The sequence below is a fragment of the Petromyzon marinus genome, chromosome 14 (genome assembly GCF_048934315.1).
Source record: "Petromyzon marinus isolate PM22_M1 ecotype Great Lakes invasive population chromosome 14, UKy_Petmar_22M1.pri1.0, whole genome shotgun sequence".
NCBI lineage: Eukaryota > Metazoa > Chordata > Hyperoartia > Petromyzontiformes > Petromyzontidae > Petromyzon > Petromyzon marinus.
This window is the reverse complement of record NC_133680.1, coordinates 2,310,337-2,331,887: the sequence shown is the minus strand read 5'-3', so window position 1 is coordinate 2,331,887 and position 21,551 is coordinate 2,310,337. Positions and strand designations below refer to the sequence as shown.

The following is a 21,551-nucleotide window of genomic DNA, read 5'->3' as shown; positions in this document are numbered from 1 at the left end:
TGGTTGTGCTGTTGAATGTGGATGTGTTGTTGAACGTGGTTGTGTTGTTGAACGTGGATGTGCTGTTGAATGTGGTTGTGCTGTTGAATGTGGTTGTGCTGTTGAATTTGGATGTGCTGTTGAATGTGGATGTGCTGTTGAATGTGGTTGTTTTGTTGAATGTGGTTGTGTTGTTGAATGTGGATGTGCTGTTGAACGTGGTTGTGCTGTTGAACGTGGATGTGTTGTTGAACGTGGTTGTGTTGTTGAATGTGGATGTGTTGTTGAATGTGGATGTGCTGTTGAATGTGGATGTGCTGTTGAATGTGGTTGTGTTGTTGAATGTGGATGTGCTGTTGAATGTGGTTGTGTTGCTGAACGTGGTTGTGCTGTTGAACGTGGATGTGTTGTTGAACGTGGTTGTGTTGTTGAATGTGGATGTGCTGTTGAATGTGGTTGTGTTGTTGAATGTGGATGTGCTGTTAAATGTGGAAAGAGGAGGAGGGGTGGAGGGAGGGAAGGAGTGGGGGAAGCGGGAGAGGAGGAGGGGTGGGGGACAAAGAGGAGGAGGGGTTTGGCGGGGGAGGGGTTTGGCTGGGGGGTGGGGGCTTGCCAAGTCTCGCGAGAGCCCGGCCGGCGCGCCGCCTCTCGGTGTTGTTGTTGTGGTGGCGGTGCGAGAGGAGGCGGCGGCGGCAGCAGCGAAGCCCACGCGGGTCCGAGGCCATGGCGCCCGGGCACCGCTACACGCACAGTAGCCGCGACCACTACGACGTCTTCAGCAGCAGCAGCAACAACGACTGCCAGGAGACGAAGACAAAGGAGGAGGCGGAGAAGTTGAACAGTGATAGTAATAATAAGGAGGAGCAGTAAACATCGTGACGGCGACAGGCCCAGCTGCTGCGCTCTGACCATGCAGCGTGCCGTGAACAGCCTTCGCTTCAACCAGGAGCAGAGTGAGCTGGGGGGCATTCGTGAACCGGCGGCGGGGGGCACCGTGAGGGGTGCGTGAGGGCATTTGTCGAAGGCGCCTGACGCGTGCGGGAACGGTGCCGGTGGCCTGGGGTGAAAGTCCGATCGGCGTGAGGGCAATTGGAACAAAGCGGACGCGGGGCAGGATGTGTGAATCAGGGCGTTGGAGTGTAAGAGAGGGGTGGGGGGAGGGATAAAAAGAGGGACAAATGTGAGGTACGTGAGGGCGTTTTCTGGGAAGCGAGGGCATTTTGGGAGAGCGTGAGGCGAATGGGAAAGAAACGGGGGACTTGACAGGTGAGAGAGGGCATTGTGGTGAGAGGGCACGGCCAAATACGAGGGTACGAGACCGGGAACGGCCTCGATCATGAAGGTATGGCCCGGGGGCCAAGAGGGCATGGGCAAGGATCTCTGATCGGACATGAGAGGGCATGGGCAGAACCTGTAGCGTACCTGCTTGGGCGAGGGCAGCTCAGTGGGAAAGGGCCCGATTGAGGCCAGTGCCAGAATGAACACAGGGGGCACGGGCGACGAGTTGGGGGCGCAGGGATCGTTGACTCGGCATCCTTGAGAGAGCAGCAGCATGCACGAGGTGGGTATAGCCATGTAGGGCCCGGCTCCCTCTCTCCCCTGCCCCTGGGCTCTCAGGGCAAGAGTGGAGCTTAGGGCAGGGGCAGCGTGAGATTGTCTGTGGTTGGGGCTCAGCTCGATCGGTAAGCCCCGTGTCTGCGTGACCGACCGGAGCGATCGCTTCTGTTTATTCCGTCCCGCCTCCGTTGTGTGTCGAGTCATCCTCGCTGTCCGACTTGAATGACCGTGTCTGCCAGGGCCTACGGCAAAATCACCCCGACATACGCTCCATCTCGTCAGATCTCAGAAGCTAAGCAGGGCTGTGCCTGGGGTAGGATGCTTGGGTCGTCGACCACAGGCTAGTTTGTGGGGTGGTGAGGGGGGGAGGTTACGTGGTCGGCACTGCGGCCAAATCTATTGTTTCTACTTTGTTTAACACGTAGGAGGCTTTCGCGACCAATATCATCCATAATAGAGGTTGTTTTGGGTTGGATCGCGTATAAATGTGTCGTTAAAACCCGCCACCACCCGACACAGCCATTAGTAAAGGGTTGTCACGTCAACAGAACGTGTCAATTAGTCACTAGTACAGCACACCGGTGTGTTGGAGAGCCAAGCCACAACATTTACAATCTGAGTACGACGTTTCGCCAGTAAATTACAACTAGCTTCATCAGGCTGTCGCCTGGTGGCGGATTTTAACGACAAATTTATATATTTACGCGAATGTAACCCCACAAAACCTCTATTGTGTTTCTACACAACTTGTATATCAATGTCCTCACGGCTATGCTGCCTGAGTCCAGGCTACACTTGACCAGCGTAGTGAAGTATGGTCAAAATAAACCCTCACGACCTGAATGGCCGGGGAGGCTGCCTTCACCCATCAGTGGATTGACAAAGAGGGGCCGTGCGTGTACTCTGTGTGTGTGTGTACTGTGTGTGTGTACGGTGTATGTGTACTCTGTGTGTGTGCGGTGTGTGTACTCTGCGTGTGTGTACTCTGTGTGTGTACTTTGTGTGTGTGCGGTGTGTGTGTACTCTGTGTGTGTGCGGTGTGTGTGTACTCTGTGTGTGTGCGGTGTGTGTGTACTCTGTGTGTGTGTGCGGTGTGTGTGTACTCTGTGTGCGGTGTGTGTGTACTCTGTGTGTGTGTGCGGTGTGTGTGTACTCTGTGTGTGTACTCTGTGTGTGTGTGCTCTGTGTGTGTGTACTGTGTGTACTCTGTGTGTGTGTACTCTGTGTGTGTGTGTACTCTGTGTGTGTGCGGTGTGTGTGTACTCTGTGTGTGTGCGGTGTGTGTGTACTCTGTGTGTGTGCGGTGTGTGTGTACTCTGTGTGTGCGGTGTGTGTGTACTCTGTGTGTGCGGTGTGTGTACTCTGTGTATGTGCGGTGTGTGTACTCTGTGTGTGTACTCTGTGTGTGTACAGTGTGTGTGTACAGTGTGTGTGTACTCTGTGTGTGTGCGGTGTGTGCCAGCCGTTATCGCCATCTGTCGATAATAAGGCTGCCACTTCATAAATTATGGCTGCTTTTGGCTGTATTCAACCAACCGGTTGACTGGCCTGGCCTGCTGTCTTGTTTGCTTGGCTTTCTGAATGTCTGCTTTGAAGTAGAAACGCTAGAGATTGCAACAACAGGCAATTTTAAAGACATCCGATATCTGATACCATCCACCGCTCGTCCACTTAACGCGCGCTATTGTTACTAATGGCCACGTACAGCAGTGGTAGTAATGCGTTCTGGGCAGCCTGTGGTGTGTTATATATATTTTTATTTATCACAATGCCCGACTTTGTTGCTCTGCCTGGGGCTTTTGCTGTGAATGGGAGGCATGTGACGCGCTCTTGTGTGTGTGTTGACGCCGATGTTTTCGTGCCCAGGAGGAATCACAAGCACGGGGCGATGTTCACGTATGACGTGAACACAGCCGTATCGTGGCCCATGGTCTATTGCGATAGATACAAAGACAATGGTTCACATTTGGCCAAAACCAGAAAATTTACGGGTGTCATCCCATCCCTACCACCGCGTGTTCGCAGCAGACACGACAGATGTAACCTGTATCATGGATGATATTGGTCGCGAAAGTCTACGTGTTACAACGAGGAATGTCGCGTGATGTTTGTGTGTCTCCCGGTCCATGTCATTTTTGGTAAGCAGTACGGTAATCTCATATTGTCAGGTCACTTCGCATCCTTCCAAGCCATTGACTCGCCTTGATGTACCGCACTCATTTTGTGAAAGTGCCACGTGTTATATTTAATTCCACGTGTGTAAGGTCTTCGTTCATAATAAATACGCAGCAGTTTTTTTGCAATTTGTTCCATGAACTTTTAATTAAGGGTTACATTCAATATCCATGACTGTCCTCCATACATTACTTAGTCATGGATTTGAACGAAACATTGGAATTTAAGGAATATTTAGCAAAAAAGGGAAAGCAGCTAGTTGGGGTGGGGGGGACGATTTCTGCTTTCTCGAGCTTGTCACGGAGCGTTTCAATGTGAAACAACAGCTCAACAACTGGGCTAGCGCAATGGTTAGCGCACAGCTCTGTGTACCCAGCTGCTTGAGGTTGATTCCTGTCAACGTCAATGGAAAGTGTTAATCCGAACAAGTTGTGGGATCTTCATTCACCAACTCGCACTCAAAACAACTCCCGTGACTGACATGGCGTGGGGAGGCCTTCATCCAGCGGTGGATTGTCAAAGGGGCTTATTATTTGTTATAATTTAACTTTATTTTATTCATCACAATACTGCATTAAATTGTTTTTGAAGAGCAACCTGTTCAAGACCGTTTCAGAAGGGTCACGTTTCATAACACGAGTTTGGGTAGTGGATAAGGTTTCCTGCGCTATTTCTAGACTTATTACCACACGCGAAATGGCAGCAAAATGGTCTTAATAAGCAGCCCACATGGACATTAGTCTAATTTTGTTTCAAGTTGCCCCCATAAATATATTAACATTTAACAAACAAAATCCAGGTCCCAACAGACTCCTGCTCTTTCTTTTGTCAGTCGTATATCTGAGGAGCTAAGTTAACTACTGTGTAGATTTAACACGTAGGCTTTCGCGACCAGTATTATTCATAATAAAGGTTTGTTGGTTATCGCGTTATTTAGAAATGTCGCAACCCTCCACCCGACACGGCCAATCAGTAAAAAAATGTGTCACGTTGACAAAAGACAAATATTGCACTACTTTAGCGCACCGGTGTGTTAAAGAGTGGATCCACAACGTTTACAATTTGAGTACGACGTTTCGCTGGAAATTACATCCAGCATCTTCGGGCTATTTACCAGATTAGTGAAGCCATCCACCTGCTTCCGGTCTTAAATAGTGCAGGATGACGTCATCATTGTTGAACCCCATCAGGATTCGAGATCAGAGGCGGATGTGGGGGTGTATTTAATTATGTAATAGATCAGTAATCAGCCACTTAGCATATGACTAACCTGTAAGGAATTGCAATGTGTTGTGTATTACTGAATAATACGCTTCCGGGCTGCGCTGAGTCGATAGCTGTCAGCGATGAAAATTATTTGAATTCTCAATTTCAATTGATTCTCTAACTAATCTTGGCCAGTAATAATTAGTTCTGCATAACACTTCAATGTTATCAAAATAAATTGAATGTCCTTGTTGGGAAAGCATGCTCTGCCACTGCTGACAACTGTGTTTGGGATAATTTAATGTTCCTTTGATGTTCTTTTAGTCTTACGCTAATGTTACGTCCCGTCTGTCCAATATAACACCACATAAGCAATTGATCCGATATACACCTTCTGTTGCTAACTTTGGTAATCGGAACACCGCATAAGCAATTGATATTTGCAGTTGTGCTTTATAGCTTTGTGATGTGTTTTCGGGTTGTACCGTGCGCTGTTTGGCATGATACCTTTGCTCCACGTGCCGAGGGCTTCTTCAGGCACCCAAGCAGCCCTCAAAAACTGGAGCAAAACATCGGACATCACGCCGAAACAACATTTGGTACAAGCCAACTGTGCCACACCGCTCTCGCTCGTGGCCCATTGTCACAGCGATAGCAAGCCGACCCTCGGTCCTGTGCCATCTATGACTTGTTAACAGATGCTTGTCTGAACACAAACGCATTTCCTTGTATATGCTGTCACTCCCAGGCTGTTTCTGCTGTGCCATGGAGAGTGGTTTGAGGATTTACAACGTGGAGCCTCTCATGGAGAAGGCTCACCTAGGTAAGGGAAGGTTTCCCCATACCCTCGCCTGACATTCAAATGTTCTCAGGTGCAGCGTTAATGTTTACATTCCCCCCTCCTCTTTGCAGATGTTGATCAGGTGGGCAGTGTTGGGAGAGTGGAGATGCTGCATCGCTCCAACCTTCTCGCCTTGGTTGGTGGAGGCTCCTCGCCCAAATTTGCTGACAACTCTGGTAACAATCGCTTTACTATTGGTTCTGATGTCTGGCCTTAGAATTCTATATTGGTAACAATTTGCATGCAGCTGCGTTGTGTATAGCCAATGGAAGGGTTCTTTAGCGTCCCCGTGGGCCACACTTGGCCTACGAACAGGTGGTCTGCTGACCTTTGGTCCACTGAGAGATATGGATCGTCACGAGATATAAAAAGATAACGATTTGCGATAAACGAGAACAAATTCAGCGAGTACGATGCAAGAAACAAATGACTACCGAGATGAGAGCACGATAGTGAAGGGAGAGGTGCGAGAGCTGGACACAAAATATACAACCTGTGTACATACGTTTGACATCGTGGTGCCATGGCCCACTGAAAAATATAATTAAAAAACCCCAGGCTATTTGACAGAGCTTCCACGTGTTATAAGTTATATGTGGCTTAATGGAACCTATGTAAGTAAAGTCATTATGCTCAATGTGTAAAATAGCTAATATATTATTTCACAAGTAAAGTGTTGGAGTAACTTTTTTCATGAGCATTAATGTGACATTACATCTGTCACCAACATTGGCTTCGTTATTTTCTTTAAAAAGGTCAGAACAGTGATGCATTACTGTGCTCTGGTGGAATGATTGATATGCATTCACTGCCTCGGGCTAAGCTTGTATGGTAAACAGAACGATCGCTGGTATTGCTGCTAAAGCACAAGGAGGAGTGGGAGCTCTGGGTGCATGTCCATTGTCACGGTGCGCACGCAGTTCTCGTGTGGGACGACGCGCGCGAGGGCCGGGACGCCCGGGATAAGTTGGTGTTGGACTTCACGTTCACGAGCGCCGTGCTGGCCGTCCGTATGCGCCACGACAAGTGGGTTACGCACCGGACACTCCTGCAGAAAAAGTACCGCCCCCCCCCCCACTGCCATCATCTACTTGACCTTTTGCGGAGCCATTTGCCCTTTTGTCCTGGAATGTGCCTTTGTTGTTTGGCCAATGTATGCTGCTACAGTGTTACATAAACGCTACGTGCAAAATGTTACTCAATACCGGCGGCGTGGCTGTCCAGTAGAGTGCATGCCGTACAACTGCTCCAGGGCCCACAGGCCTGAGGTGGCTAGGCGCCAATCTATGAAGGGGGGGGGAAGTAATTGGAGACGGGGTTCCCCATTTAATTCCTTACACGAGAGTCCATGCCAACCAAGCTAAGATACTGCTCAATAACCTCCTTACTGTTAATCCAGGTGTGACGCTAAACCTTTGGATTTCACGAGTATGTTGCCAGTGGCACAGGCGAAACTATCGTCAAAGGATGAAACACATCGTTAACATTCAACCGGTCTAGAGTGTAAATGGATTGTAAATTGTACTGTTCTCATGTTGATAGGTTCTGCTTTGGCGAGTCACGCTTCACCGGTGGCTACTTGAATGAACCCTGAGAAATGTGTCCTTTATAAAAAAAATGTATAACCCAGTACATGGGACCTCACAGCATTATGATTGAGCATATTGACAGGTGAGGTCTGTAGGCTACAGTAGATGTTCTTTGACAGTTGAGGGCTGCCTCGGATGACCCTGCTTGACTGTGCAGTTCATCCTCTGTGTTACTCATGGACTGCCTTTTGAATTATATATGCCCTCTTTTCGATGTAGAGCCGCACTTGTAATTTGAAACATTGTAATATTTTTATGTTGCTGTTTAAATTAGTTTTACACCGTAATAAAATAAAAAAGTATTATATCAGATTATAGAAATACATTCCTTTTTAGGTTGTCAAGGCAGGATTTGCTCATTGTAGAGTGACCTATGTTTATGAACCATCATGAGGCATCAATGTTTCTTTCATTCAGGATCATTGTGGTTTTGCGGTACCGCATCTACGTCTTCACCTTCCCAGACAACCCACAAAAAATATTTGAGTTCGACACACGAGACAATCCAGACGGTAAGAACGCAGGTCCCACTGGGACCTATACTTAATAACACTGCTTTTTTCCTACTGGTCACATGTTGCATTATTTTCCTTTGACTCGGGAAAGTATTTATTTCTTTGACTAATGTGCTTCATTTAACCACTAGATTATTAATTATAATAATCTTTCGCAGAAAATACATTTTGGCGTAACATTTTGCTGTGCTGTGTAACATTTAATTGTTATTTTATATAAATATATTTTGCATTACAACATTGAATGAACAATGCTGTCATTGGCGTGTGAACCGTGTTGTGTAATTTTTTTTATTGAGGTATCATACAAATTCTATGACTGTCCAAATTTTAGCTGGGCAATGCTAAACAAAACAATGTGGATAGAAAAATGACTATAGGAAAGAGTCCAGCAGGCTATCATTATTATTGGAGTCTCTTTTCAACTCCACAAGATCGTGTAAATAAGAGGGGCCATCAATGCGAGGGCTCGAAGATCGATTCGGGTGAGGGGATGAGGCGATGGATGGGGACCAAATCTCCTAACGATTGAGAAATCGCCTCACGTCATACCACGTGTTGTTTTTATCTGCAGGTCTGTGTGAACTGTGCCCCAGCCTGGAAAAGCCCTTGCTCGTGTTTCCAGGACACAAGTGTGGGAGCCTCCAGCTGGTGGTGAGGTCCTTCACTGCATTGGGGACTTTTGTAGCTACCTCCTCCAAAAGTGGGAAATCAAGGAGTCGCCGAATTGTGATTGTGCTGAAGGGCAATCCATCACTGCCATCATTGTTACGTATAGTATGGGTCTTGATATGAGTATGCGAGTCTCAACGTGTGTTTTTTGGTCTCTGTGAGTATAATCCGTAATGAGATGTTAAGGAGCCACACCTAATTGTGATTGCAGAGTGCACGTGCAATCCATCTCTCACGTCACAAATCATTGCCGAATGCACACTTTCTCAGGAGTCACAAATGGAATAGTTGTTATGCATCATCACAAATGAAATATGTTCGATGAGAACATCCAGTTATAAGCTCAGTCGGTTGCTTTTCAAATGCCATACGAAAGAAAGATGGAAACAAGCAGATATATTTATAGCACTGCCTCTGTCTAATTATTACTCTTATTCTCTTGGCAATCAGGCATGTGTATTTTTTATTTTAAAACAGGATATCCTTGTCATGACTCATCCTATCTTAGTAATGACTCGTGTCCTTTTAACAGTTTGCTGTGATTTGTTTGTTTATACCCTGTTTGGTAGCCCGTGTCAAAAGCACCCAGAATGTAGCTGATCTTGTCAAATCTCGGAAGCTTGGCAGTATTGAGCCTGGATAGTGCTTGGATGGGCGATCACCATGCATAACAGGCTGCTGAGGGGCTACAATATCAGCAGGGGGCAGTGGCGGTAAACCCATTGTTGTACTGAACCTCAATGGTCCACTGTCTGTTGCTTCCCTTTACCAACCCTCACTGACCAGCGTCGTGAAGTATGGTCACGTAACCCTCGGTGTGGTAAGGACCTAATACAGCTGTGGATTGAAGGGCTGCACACATACACTCAGCCTCTCTGTTCAGCTGTAGGCGATCATATCTATAATCATATCTTCATCCTGTGTCTCCACTTACAAAAAAATATTTCTAGTCATCGACCTGTTGGTTTTATCACACCAGTATTATCCAGCAGCATTTGTGTGTGCAGATGAATAACGTAGGTCTGTTCATAAACGGTCTCACAACGCAATACTCCACGACAACGCACGGTGCGTGCATATACGATCTTGCCGCACGGTGATGCCCTCTGGTTTTGCCACTCGGCACGCTAGGACCTGTCCAACACGAAGCCCGGCACGTCATCGGCGCCCTTCACCATCAACGCTCATCAGGGCGAGATTGCCTGCATCGCCCTCAACCAGCCAGGCAGCCTCGTGGCCTCTGCCTCCAAGAAGGTGAGGCCTCTTCCTCCATCGTCACGGCCGCACAGCCGATCTCCAAACAACAATTTCAGTTAATTTCACTGATTGTTGAAGCAGAATAACCCTGTCTTGACTGCGCCCCACACCTTGTGTACAGCACTGAGTATATCCACACACACACTGTGTATTTGTATACCCACGCATAACCTTACGTTAAATACTATAAGCGATGAACATTGCATGAAAAACTTGAGTTTTGCCGCTTTAGGCTATTGTGAGATAGTATTTTGACCCCCATAGAATCCTGACCCCAAGGTCAAAATACCAAGTAAATTAAACACCTGCCCTACTCCCCAGTGGCGGTTTAACCCCTGAGCGAGTGTTGGTCATGCTTTCTGTCTCGCAGCTGACATTGTTGGGAGTTAGTCTATTAATCTTGTGCTTTAATATATCAGTCTTGACAAAAGGCAATTTGAACAAGGTTGTGAGCAACCTTGGGCAGATACCCCGTCGTAGTATATTCATCTCGGGGTAGTGGTGTAAGGAAAGGGGCGCGAATCCAAATTCTACAAGGTCGAACACTATCTTGCACTGGTGTGCGCTCGCTTTGGGGTGAGTGCGTGGCTGGGCTTGGGCATGCGTCGGCAGCTGCAGGCGCATGCTTGTCGGTGTGTGCACAGCTGTTGCATCACAAGATAATTGTTTTAATGCCAGACAAGCATGCCAAAAGTAATTGAAGTAATTGCTTGCATAGTGGATTTGTTAACATACTTCGGCACACTTGACAGTGCCGGTTGGTGAAGAGGGGGGGTGGGGGCGGCCCAGGACTGGTTCAAGCATCACTCGCTGTTGATGTTAGTTGTGGCCAGAAATTGAACTCAGGTTACCGGGTTCATAGCGACGTGATTAGCTAACCTGTGGGCGTTTGTGAACTTAATTAAATTTGTATTTAAAAACAAATATATTAATTTGCTTTCAAGAACATAGTCACCTTTAGGGCTGTGAGTGTGTTGCGAGCGTGTGTGTGCATGTCTGTTTTGGGGAGCGGTAGTGTAGGAGTTGGCGCTGTGCTACGAACCCGGCGACCCGGGTTCGATTTCCGGTCATGGCCAACACCAGTGACAATTATCTGAACCGGTCCTGGGCCTCCCGTAGGTCGGCTCAGCCTCAATGTAGTACTTATTGCAGTGTGAAAACATTGCCACGAGGGAGACAAAGGCGGCCGGGCGTGGTGCCAATTAGCACGGTTGGCTACATATGGTGCGAAAGAAATTAAACATACATATACCCCCTTGTGTGCCGTGCCAGCCTTCATCGGTGCTCGCGAGCAGCACTTTCTCCAAAAGTTTGTTAAAGCTACATGGGGATTTTGTTGTTTGTATGTCTGTGGGGAGCTGTAGTGTAGTGGTTGGCACACTGCTGCTACTGACCAAAGGTTGTTGCCCGTTCATATCCAACATCAGTGACGTTTATCTGATGGTGCTGGGCCTCGCTTAGGTTGATCGAGCCTCAATTGAGTATCTGGTGCAATGTGTAAACGCTACGACTGGGGAGACAGAGGCAGCCGGGCATGATGCTGCTATTTAACAGTGCCGCTTGCTCGTACAGCCTGTTGAGGCTATAACGGGGGATTTTTGTCTACACGTGTGTGCGTTCATGCTCTTGGCAGGGGACTCTGATTCGCCTGTTTGACACTCAGAGCAAGGTGAAGCTCGTGGAGTTGAGGCGGGGTGCTGACCCAGCCACGCTCTACTGGTAGGTGTATCCCGTGTGGCGCTTGTCTCGTGCTGGGCTGTCATCCCATGTGGTACAGACCTGGCGTCAATTAACGATTGTAATTGTGCGATTCGTAGTTATAGGCAATCACAATTTCATAGGACTTAGAAATTCAGCTAACAATGCCGCTGCTATAGCTGTAAAAATAATTGACCCTAAGTCTTCTACAATGCGCTGTCTGTAGTTGGATCCAATATAAGCGTATACGATGAAGTGAGATGTATTTAAAGTACTTTGTACTTTCTAATACAAGTAGGAATGCAACAACTAATATTTTTTACTGTTAAATCAAATTCTTTATGGTTTTTAAGCTGAGCACTTTTTAAGAATAATTTTCGACAAATAAACTGGCAAGCTTCTGTCTCAATGTCTTTATCTCCCTGACATTGTCTTCCCCTGTCAATGAGTTTATGTTTTTGTGTTGCTCTGTGTCACTTTGTCTCTCGGTGTCTCTCTATCTCTGTCTCCCTATGCCTGGTCTGGTTGTCTCTCTCTATGGATCTATTTGATCCCGTCTTGGTGTCTGTCTTGCCTCTCGCTATCCCAGTGTCTTGCTCCCCCTTCCTGCTTCACTATCTCTCTTTTCTCGTGATGGGGTTGTTGTTGTTCTTACCGCAGCTCCCTTCCCATGCTCACTTTGGCATCGGTGGTCACACGGCTATAGCGGCCCACAGTGCTCAAAACAACTGCTGTATTCAGTTGCATATTTTCCCCCTCCGATGCCATCGGATACATATATGACCAAATTCAAAGGCGAAGTGAATATGCAGTGTACTGGTAATAACTTGTTTTATGTAGTCATATACTTTTCATAACAAAAAGAATAAATACATTTGTAGTCATATGTATGAGTGTTACACATATACTGTGTCATTGTAATCATGTTGTGTCGTGCATTAAATGTAACAATGTAAAAGTAATTACGTAAATTACGTCTGTATAGTATAGTGTTTACAGTCATTTGGCTAGGTTAATGCTGTGCCAATTTTTGAGTCTTATCAAGACCAGATCATAATTGACATGAGAATAATAAAAACTAATTATGACTGGAGTGCTTTTACAATGAAAGAAAAAATGGCAGACAGTTCAGAATCATCATCAGAATCTTTATACTGGAGGAATCTGATGAGCTATAAAGCTATTTTTCCACAACCCAGTCGGGTTGAGTGCACTCGTAGAGAGATGCTCCATTGCGAGTAAATAAATAAATAATGATGCGCCTTGATATATATATTTTTTTAAATATTCCTATTCTTTGGCTTGTGACTAGGCAGATAACATTTCAAATTTGTCTGGTGTTGTCATTGTAGTTGGGTAGATTTTTTTTATGAAACTAGAGAACACGTACATTACTTTCCGCAGCGCAAGCGATGCTACGGTGCGTTATATTTTTTTTCTTTTCCTCTGTTCCTTTTGTAGCATCAACTTCAGCCACGATTCGTCCTTCCTGTGCGTGTCGAGCGACAAGGGCACGGTGCACGTGTTTGCTCTCAAAGACACGCACCTCAATCGCACCTCCACGTGAGTCCTTGCGTTCAAACCTTTCCCAACCCTCTTGTAAATTATGAGACTCCACAGATAAAAAATAAAATAAAAACTTGTATGCATGCAAAAGCAGCAATGGGCACGATCTTGACCATAGGATCGGTCATCCCATCATGTCGTGCTCTATGTATATCACCGTTGCACAGCTTTGTTTGAGACCACCAACTCATAAAAAGTGAAATTTGTGAACGTATTATTTTATACAGCGACAGGACAAGGAGACAACTATATACTTATTTCATCTTTGTTAGGAATCATCACTAGAGTAAAGCCATCGGTACCTACTGCTGCCTTGTGTCTCAGGGGCTTAATGTGGACAAGTGATCTCTGATCACTATGGAGACAATTTTAACACTGCCTAACGGTGGCATTATTGTGTCTCGCTTTGTGAACACCATGTAACGATCTCAAGCATGCAGCCATCTCAGGAGGGTGGTTGCCGAGTTGGCAAGTGTTCTGTAGTGGCACGGCAGTAGTTGCACACGCCCATAATCCGGCACTATGGTGGTGAGGGTCGGTGGATCACACAAATCTTGTGAAACTCCCTTTCTGTGGGTGTCGAGGTGCCTTGCCCTGGCTTGCCAGGAGAATGCGGTACAGCAAATGCAGACTCCCATTACATTTGTATGGGATAAAGTGTTGCCCCCTCACACATGTGTTTTCTCAAGGTGCTCCGGTTTATTCCCACATGTAAACACTCATTATTCGGTCGATAACACCTGCATATATATAGGATTGCAGAGCTTAGCGGAATGTTTGACAATAACTGGCTGCATGTCCCTTTTGTCTGGTTCCTCACGCCTCTGATTTTAGTTGGAATTTTTATAATAATTTTTTATAATAACCGCACCACAGCCATGCTGTAGTTACACTGGAATGTTGTACTATGCACCACAGTCTGGCACGAGTGGGCAAGGTGGGGCCGGTCATCGGGCAGTACGTGGACTCCCAGTGGAGCCTCGCTTCCTTCACGGTGCCAGCCGAGTGCTCCTGCGTGTGCGCGTTCGGACGCAATGCGGCCAAGAGCACCAACTCGGTGATCGGTGAGCTCCGTTATAACAACAACAACAACCGCCATTCGCCACTCAGTGGCGGTGACGTCACCACGACGCTTGTGCCAGGCTGTGTGCACCTTGGCCAGGCTATGTGGACCTTGAGGCCACGTGAAGTGTCGAACGCCCGCTGGCAGGTCACGGGGCAGACCCAGTTATAATCCACACACACACGCTTAGCCTCGATAACTGTGTTCTGTACCTATCGATGTTCTAGTTGGAGCGAGCTCTATGATTTAATCATGGTTTATAATTGTATTGTTAGCTTACTTATGACGATAGAATCATTGCTGTCAGCAGACCATCGTTAGTGCAGTGAATCTAAACTTTGACAACAACCGCTATCCATAGCTGTTGTACATGCACAGTTCTCTGTTAGTCCACTGCAGGGTGAGGGCTTCCCCATGCCTCTGGTTTGTGGGGTTTATTTGACCAAACTTCACCACACTGAGCATTGCAGATTTGTTAAAGTGAGCAGCATTGATATTAACAGCACCACAATAGATTATGCTGCACTGCCTTCTGCTGTCTATGAGCGTGGATAGTGTTTTGATGGGTGACCACCATGCATAAAGGTGTTGTGGGCTGTTGCAAGGCGGGGGCTATGTCAGCTTATCGTGAGGATATAATCATTGCAATCATTGAGTCACTATAATTGGAGTGCTGAATCATAGCTTTGTCAACAACATCTGTCCAAAGATATTACGTAACCCGAGTGTGTATTACACCAACGGCCGTCACCTGTTAAGATTCAATTACAAACTTCAAAATTTTTCGAGGCACAAGGCTGAAAACTGTAAATAGCATTCGCATCTTGTGTTGCGAGGTTGCAGGCAGTTCTTGTGTCGTGTCAACATTTGTTTCTAGTTCGCGACGTGCGTTGTGCCTTTCTCCTGCCGCCCGACCACCCCCAGCCGCGTGTGTGGATGGCACGTTCCACAAGTACATGTTCACGCCGGAAGGGAGCTGCAATCGCGAAGCCTTTGACATCTACCTGGACATCGGGGACGACGATGACTTCTGAGCGTTCGGCAACCGCCGTGTGGGAGCTTCCTCGTCCACGAGGCCCGACTCGGCTGGGTGGGGATTGCGAGGGGCGCCGGTGCCTATGTCACCAGCATCGGCCTCCCGTCTCAACGCTCCACCGCTGTCATTGGGAGCTGTGTGGGGCTTGGCCAAAAATATATCTGCAACAAGAACCTTCGTTACGGAAAATAAGATTCTCCGCTGAGCTTCAGAAAAAAAAAATTCCAGTAGTTTTTCTTGAGTCGAAAGTAAAACATAGTCTTCCTTTGAATGGTGTATTGCTCAGAGAAAGATAAATATCTTGTTAAGTTATTAATTTAGTGGATTTAATGATGCCTGGTGGTAGGTGTTTGAGAAGAGAAGTGTAGTTGGCATTTCCATTGAGAGCCTCATTTGTCAAGCTATGTGACGGGAGGAACATTCGCTCTTCTGCGCATAATCTGAAGCTGGTCGTGCTTAGCTCAACGCATCAATAGCTGTAATATTTAGAGAAATAGAACAGTTGTGGTCTTAAATAATTTTCTAGTTTAAAATGTCTGGAGAGTTTTATGTCTGGCTTGCGTTTCATGTAGTGATATTCTGAAGATGGTCACGATTTCTTTCAACATGTAGCCTCTTGAAATCTTTATCATTTCTGTTGAGATTTACTGTTTGCACCTTTTAAACTTAAAATTGACTAGAGCGTATGAAGCTTTGTTCACGGAGGACGTTTTAAGCCGCTCCAAAGTCTGCACCGCTGATATAGTCAGGCAATATATCATCACTTTCTTTAATTGCCTTATGCAACAGTCATTTCCAGTGCGATCAAAACTTTCATGAAGTTTCACAATGACATTTTACTATATTTTAAGGTGAGAAATCATGCTAATAATGCACTACTTGTAGCCAGAACGCGCTTCAGTGTTTTGAGCGCTGGGGTGAGTTGGACAGTGGAAAGGGGAAGGGAGGAGGGTAGGGAGTCGATGAGAATTGACTGAAACATTATTTTATAAGTTCATCAACGGGCTCATATCCCGGTGCAGCTCGTATAATCTCCATTAATATCTATGCCTGACCTTGGACCTCTGAAGTTCTTGAGACCGATTCACTTTTATCTCCTCATCCGAAGGGAGGACAAGCAACGGCAGCACGATACTTGATGGCGCAGAGGTTAAAACGATCGTCGCAAGACACCGACTCCTCTCGGCCCTTTGTGGCCAGTGCTCTTCCCAGCCCATGTTGCGGTTGCCTGTTTTACACAATGTACCGTGTGGCATAAGCTGAAGGACGCACCCAGGCTCGGGACTACTGGCTGCACCCCGCCACAGCGTTCCTCGTGTTTCGCCACACCGACGTCGTGACTTGATCCAGTACTCGCTGGCAACAATTCTGCAGCACTCTGCGCTTGCAACTGCTCGTGGAGAGATGGATTACTCGCCACTCGCGAGCCCGGTTCCGAGAGGGGGGGGGGGGTATCGCTTTTAGTTGTGCAGGTTGCCTGCCGCCACTTTCAGTGAAGGCCTGTGCTGTTGTCGCGTTTTATGCTTTTGCACACCGTGTGACGACGCCATTGCTAAATGTTTACAGCTGTAATGCGCGCCGACATGACCTCCAGCGCGACTGGTGTTGACCTTGCGTTTGTACATTTCGGGCACTATGGTGACATGACAGTGATGCTAACAAATACTACACGCTCAGTATTTTACTTTTTTTATATATTAGCACGTTTTACAGTAGCAGTACTGTACCGATAATATCAGTTTGAAAAGAAACGATTATTTTAAACGTATCGGTAATGTGCAATGCTGACCTCTGTTTTGTAAGCTCACCGTGTTGAACCATGCAACGTTATTGCTAATGCCAATTGTGGGTGGCGGTCAGATGTATGCTTATCACGGGTTTTTGTTATATTGCCTCACCACGTCTGCTACGTTATGCAGATAACACCATTGCGTAAATCGTGTCTCCATATAAATCATGCCGATACACTGTACGTGCTGATGTGGCGGATAGTTCACTTGGCAACATCCGGGTAATGGCAGTGAAGTTACGAGCTGCATTCTCTATCTGCCTATTTTGTCCAGCGAGAAGCTGCTGTAGGAGAAAAGCCGACAGCTTATTTTCCGACCACGACAGCGAAACACGTCAACGGTTGAATCTGGGTTCCTTGTGTGACGGCATAATCTATCGCAGCCGCATACACCTATTGTGGTTATCTTTATTTTTTTGAAGCTCTTGGTTTTGTCTAGAACTGTCATCCCCGCTTGCACCCGAGCCCAGTCCTCACTTCTCTCCGATGTGTTTTCACGTTGTACCGTGTGTCATTTGGCACGTGGTTCAACCCGGAAGCACATCGAAGTGATGGACAGCACAACCTCGAAAACCGACAGTCTTAGCAGTGGTAGCACTTTATAGATTTGAAGTCTTCGTGACTGCAAGGATCCATATTCTTTGGTTCTTTCGGTAAAGTCACGTTGGTGAAAAATTTCGTCAGATTCACCTACGTGACTTTACCAAAAGAACCAAAGAATATAGTGGTAGCACTCCTATTTTTTTTTTAAATCCAGCGTGGTGAACAAGTAGCAGTCTTTACAATTCCCTGTCTCATGCAGGAACAAGCTTGGAGAATTAATTTTCGCAACAGCTTGATAATGCTGGCCATGCTACAGGTGGTGTACTTGTATGATCCACTTCTGGTTACGCATGGAGCCTAGCGACAGCTTGGCTTAATAGAAATAATAACGATGGCATTACAAATGGGCACGCATTGCAAACTGTTCCGCTTGACAGCATTGTTAGAATGAGTGTTCTATTGATGCTGCACAATTGCATTATTATTCTGGTATACTGTATGGGATTTAATCGGTTATATATATGGTAGCTATACAAAGCAGTATTGTACGAGTTCAAAGTCGGTGTAATATCTTGATATTTTGCATGTTACAGAACATTCGTTTCAGTTTAATATACAAGAATAACAGTGGCATAGCGAGGTTTGCGTTTGGCTCCTGGTGCAAGGAATGAATTGTGGCCCTCTGTTCAATATCACCCCCTCTCTGTAGCTGGCGCCTCGGCCCCCCGGCCTTTGGGTCCCGGTGCAGTTGCACCTCCTGCACCCTCCACAACTATGCCACTGCGATCCGATTAATTATAGCTCAAACCTTTTTGGGTAGTCTTTTTGAGCCCCAACAAAATTGCATTGAGGTGCACAGTTCATGATGATTCATAATTGCAACTTGCCTCTATTGGTTAATGTTTGCGTTCAGATTCCAAAAAAAGGCAGTGTGGTGAACAGTCTTGATTTTATATGATTTAATTGCCTGACGAAAGTACGTTAAAATGCAACTCGTAAAAATACTAAAGCTGCCATTTTCGTTTACCATCTGGCCATTTGGGAAGAGTTATACATCTGCTGAACAGAGATGAGTTCCAAGGACTGGGTCCTCGAAACCAGTGTGTGCTTTGTGTGCGCTCTGTTTTTATACGCTAACGGCACGGATTATTCTGAAGCTTCACATAAGTGCAAGACTCGAATTCACAGTTGTAGTTGAAACGAATGCAGCAGCTGCACACATCTGTGCTGCGTGCAGCGGCGGTGTGTAATAATCGTGTTGACTTCACGCTGCTCATGTTTACGTTTCCACGCTGAGTTAGTTTTTTTTTATATTTTACGTTTTTGAGTGAGAGTCGTACTGACTGATGGAGAGTTGCTTTGTCAAAGCAATTTTGCACTCGAGTTCCCGGCATCTGTGTATAAATTCCGTGGGACAGCTCTCCATGCAAAAGGTGCTTAGAATGGGAAGAAAGAAACTGGCGCTACCTTTCGTGTAAACGGCGAGCGGTGTTGCGAACTGGTGTGTGAACAGATTGCCGGGTTCGTTCGAGTCATATGGTGGTGTGATTTGCCGATGACCCAATCGCCGGGAATGTGTCCAATTTCGTCAGATCTCGGAAGTTTCGCAGGGTTCAGCCTATTACCCTGTATAGTGCTTGGGTGGGTGACCACCATGCACAGATTGTCATAGGGTTTGTGTGAGGCTTTGTGGTGAACAGTAGAGAGCAGTACAGCAAAATCTATCGCCGCGCCCCACCTTAAACCTACAAAGACCAGCAATGGTGGAGTATGGTCCAATAACTCCCCAAGGCCTGCACAGGAGTGGGGGGGGGGCCTCATCTAGCAGTGGATTGACAAGAAGGGGCTGTACTTGTACCCGGCGCTGCGATAATGCGGTGGCGTTCAACGCATCCCGAGCGGTTGTGGAAGATTCGTGAACATTGCACCTTTGGAGGGCTCTTCACAAGCGACATTTCAAAGTAGCATACTGTAGTAGGAAAACGTGTGGTCAGCATGAGCGTTGTAGGGCGCATCTATCTTCCTCCGTTGTCAATGTTTATTATGCCTGCTGCAACAGCCACTGCCCGAAAAACGTTCATAAAGACTTGTAGCTAAGAACTGGCCTTTCCGATTATTAAAGTAGTCGATTACTCTAATAATCAGATTACACGAGAATAGTTTGGGAGGGGGGAAAAAGTCTCGCCTCACATTCCCACGTGTGCCGCTGGACGGGAGGTGGTGGTGGGTTCGGGGCTTGGTGACTTAATCGGCATCAGCCAGGTCGCGCTGGCCGTGGCTTTTCAGGGTTTTCCCGGCCTCGGGGAGGCAGGGTGTAGGGACGGTTGTCATTTTTAAAGCCGCCTGAGTAATCGAACACAAGTGGCTACTTTAAAAAGAAAAAGGTAATTAATCGACTTTATCCTCCCAGCTCCACGTGCAACGTACAACTCTCCAGGTGTATGATACTGTATATAGCATAGTGTAGTTTGGACATTCGAAGGCTGGTCAAAACGATTTGAGAATAAAACATTTAGGTGTGCACAGACTTCATTTTTAACGAAGGAATAACCAAACATCAATGCAAATGTTGATTACTATACAGGGTGTTTGAAAAAGATGGACCCAATTTCAAAGCAGTATATTTCACGATGGCAACATGTTACAATTACACAAACAGCTACAAACGGTTTCATGCGTTATCATGTTTTACTAACCATTTTATAAAACTGTGCCCTCCACCTGCTGTATGGACAACATTGAGACGATAGTTGAATTCATCCCAAACGCCTCTCTTCTCACGTTTTCCTCTGAGGTGCGTGGTCGCCCTGTGCTCTTCCCCTTACATCAACAGCAGCCCGTTTCCTCAAATTGTAGGTACCAGCGACGAGTGCTCTTTGACATTGGCGGATCAATGCCAAAACGCTGTTGAAACGCACGCTGCACCGCAATTACGGATTCGGTCTCGCTGAACTGTTATGGGGGTCACCAACTTACGAATGACTGAGGCTGGGGGCTGTTTGTGTGCTGGGAGAGGCATCTAGCGGTCATCTTTTGAAACTCGATGCCCCGTCCTTTCAAGTGGTAATAGTTTCATTCATGGGCGTTTCGTGGTTGCAGAGATATAGCGATTTCACATCGGGTCCAAGTTTTTGAAACACCCTGTATATAACGAGAATAAGCCTATCATTACATCATTGTTTTTTTGTATTGTCAAAACTTATTGACAGCACTCGACTTCACATGTGCAGCACTGTGTACGTGTATCCACGCGTTGTGTGTATGTATACCCACAGAAACATACATATTAAACACAATAAACGGTACACACTGTGCCTTTTTGAATTTAAGTTGTGCAGGTTCAGGCTGGTGTGGGATAGTATTTTGATCTCCGTAAACGTCTGACCCGTGGATCAGAGTACAATACATTGAACGGCATCGCAACTAGTTCGAACTTCCCAGAAAGTGTCGGTCATTTGTCTTTTGTAAAACCTGTAATTTTGTTGGGCGTTAATTCGTCTTGTACATTTAAAGCTGTATAGACAAAATCCAATTTGAACAAGGCTCTCATAAACCTTGGGTCGACACCCTAACCGCTGTCATAGTATTTTTGGTTGGGACGCAAATTATTGTGTACTACTATACAGTATAGTGTTCTGATTTTAGGGGGTAATTTTTACACGAGGGGAACATCTTTTAACGTTTAATCTGTACATTGGTGTTCAAATAATTAAATAGTATTCTCATCCTGGGCTCCACATTACATGAATTGGGGTCAAAAGTCTCGCACCGGCTGTGCGGGTTCGGAGATCGGTTCTGTGCCGCAACCTGCTTCAATCTCCAGGTTACGACTGGAGACGGAGCTGGGAATCGAACCTGGCCCCTGCGGGCCTGCAGCCGTTCCGTGCGCGTATCCATTTGGTTCAATGTGTATGCCTCGTGTTACGGGAACGTCCGGTTGATGTGCATTTCACAGTACTTATGCAGGTCGTGCATGTGTCTTGACCATGAATAAATGTGCATACCCTGTGTGCGGTGTCGTGGCAGTGGCGCCCATGACTCATCTACAAATCGGTTCAACTGTTT

General features: G+C 46.5%; 1 protein-coding gene across 2 annotated transcripts; it reads left to right on the top strand.

Annotated features, from left to right (window-relative positions):
- Nucleotides 1-605: 605 nt before the first annotated feature.
- WDR45 (WD repeat domain 45) lies at nt 606-21,494 on the top strand. 2 transcript variants are annotated; one of them, XM_032954386.2, is made up of 11 exons: nt 606-980; nt 5,666-5,740; nt 5,830-5,934; nt 6,679-6,784; nt 7,765-7,859; nt 8,437-8,516; nt 9,666-9,788; nt 11,425-11,510; nt 12,951-13,052; nt 13,974-14,119; nt 15,043-21,494. In XM_032954386.2, exons 1-11 carry the CDS (start codon nt 890-892, stop codon nt 15,150-15,152), a joined length of 1,119 nt encoding a protein of 372 aa, XP_032810277.1. In that variant the 5' UTR covers nt 606-889; the 3' UTR covers nt 15,153-21,494. The 2 variants fall into 2 exon arrangements, with proteins under 2 accessions (XP_032810277.1, XP_032810278.1); XM_032954387.2 differs by having other exon boundaries at nt 607-932.
- The last annotated feature ends 57 nt before the right edge of the window (nt 21,495-21,551 follow it).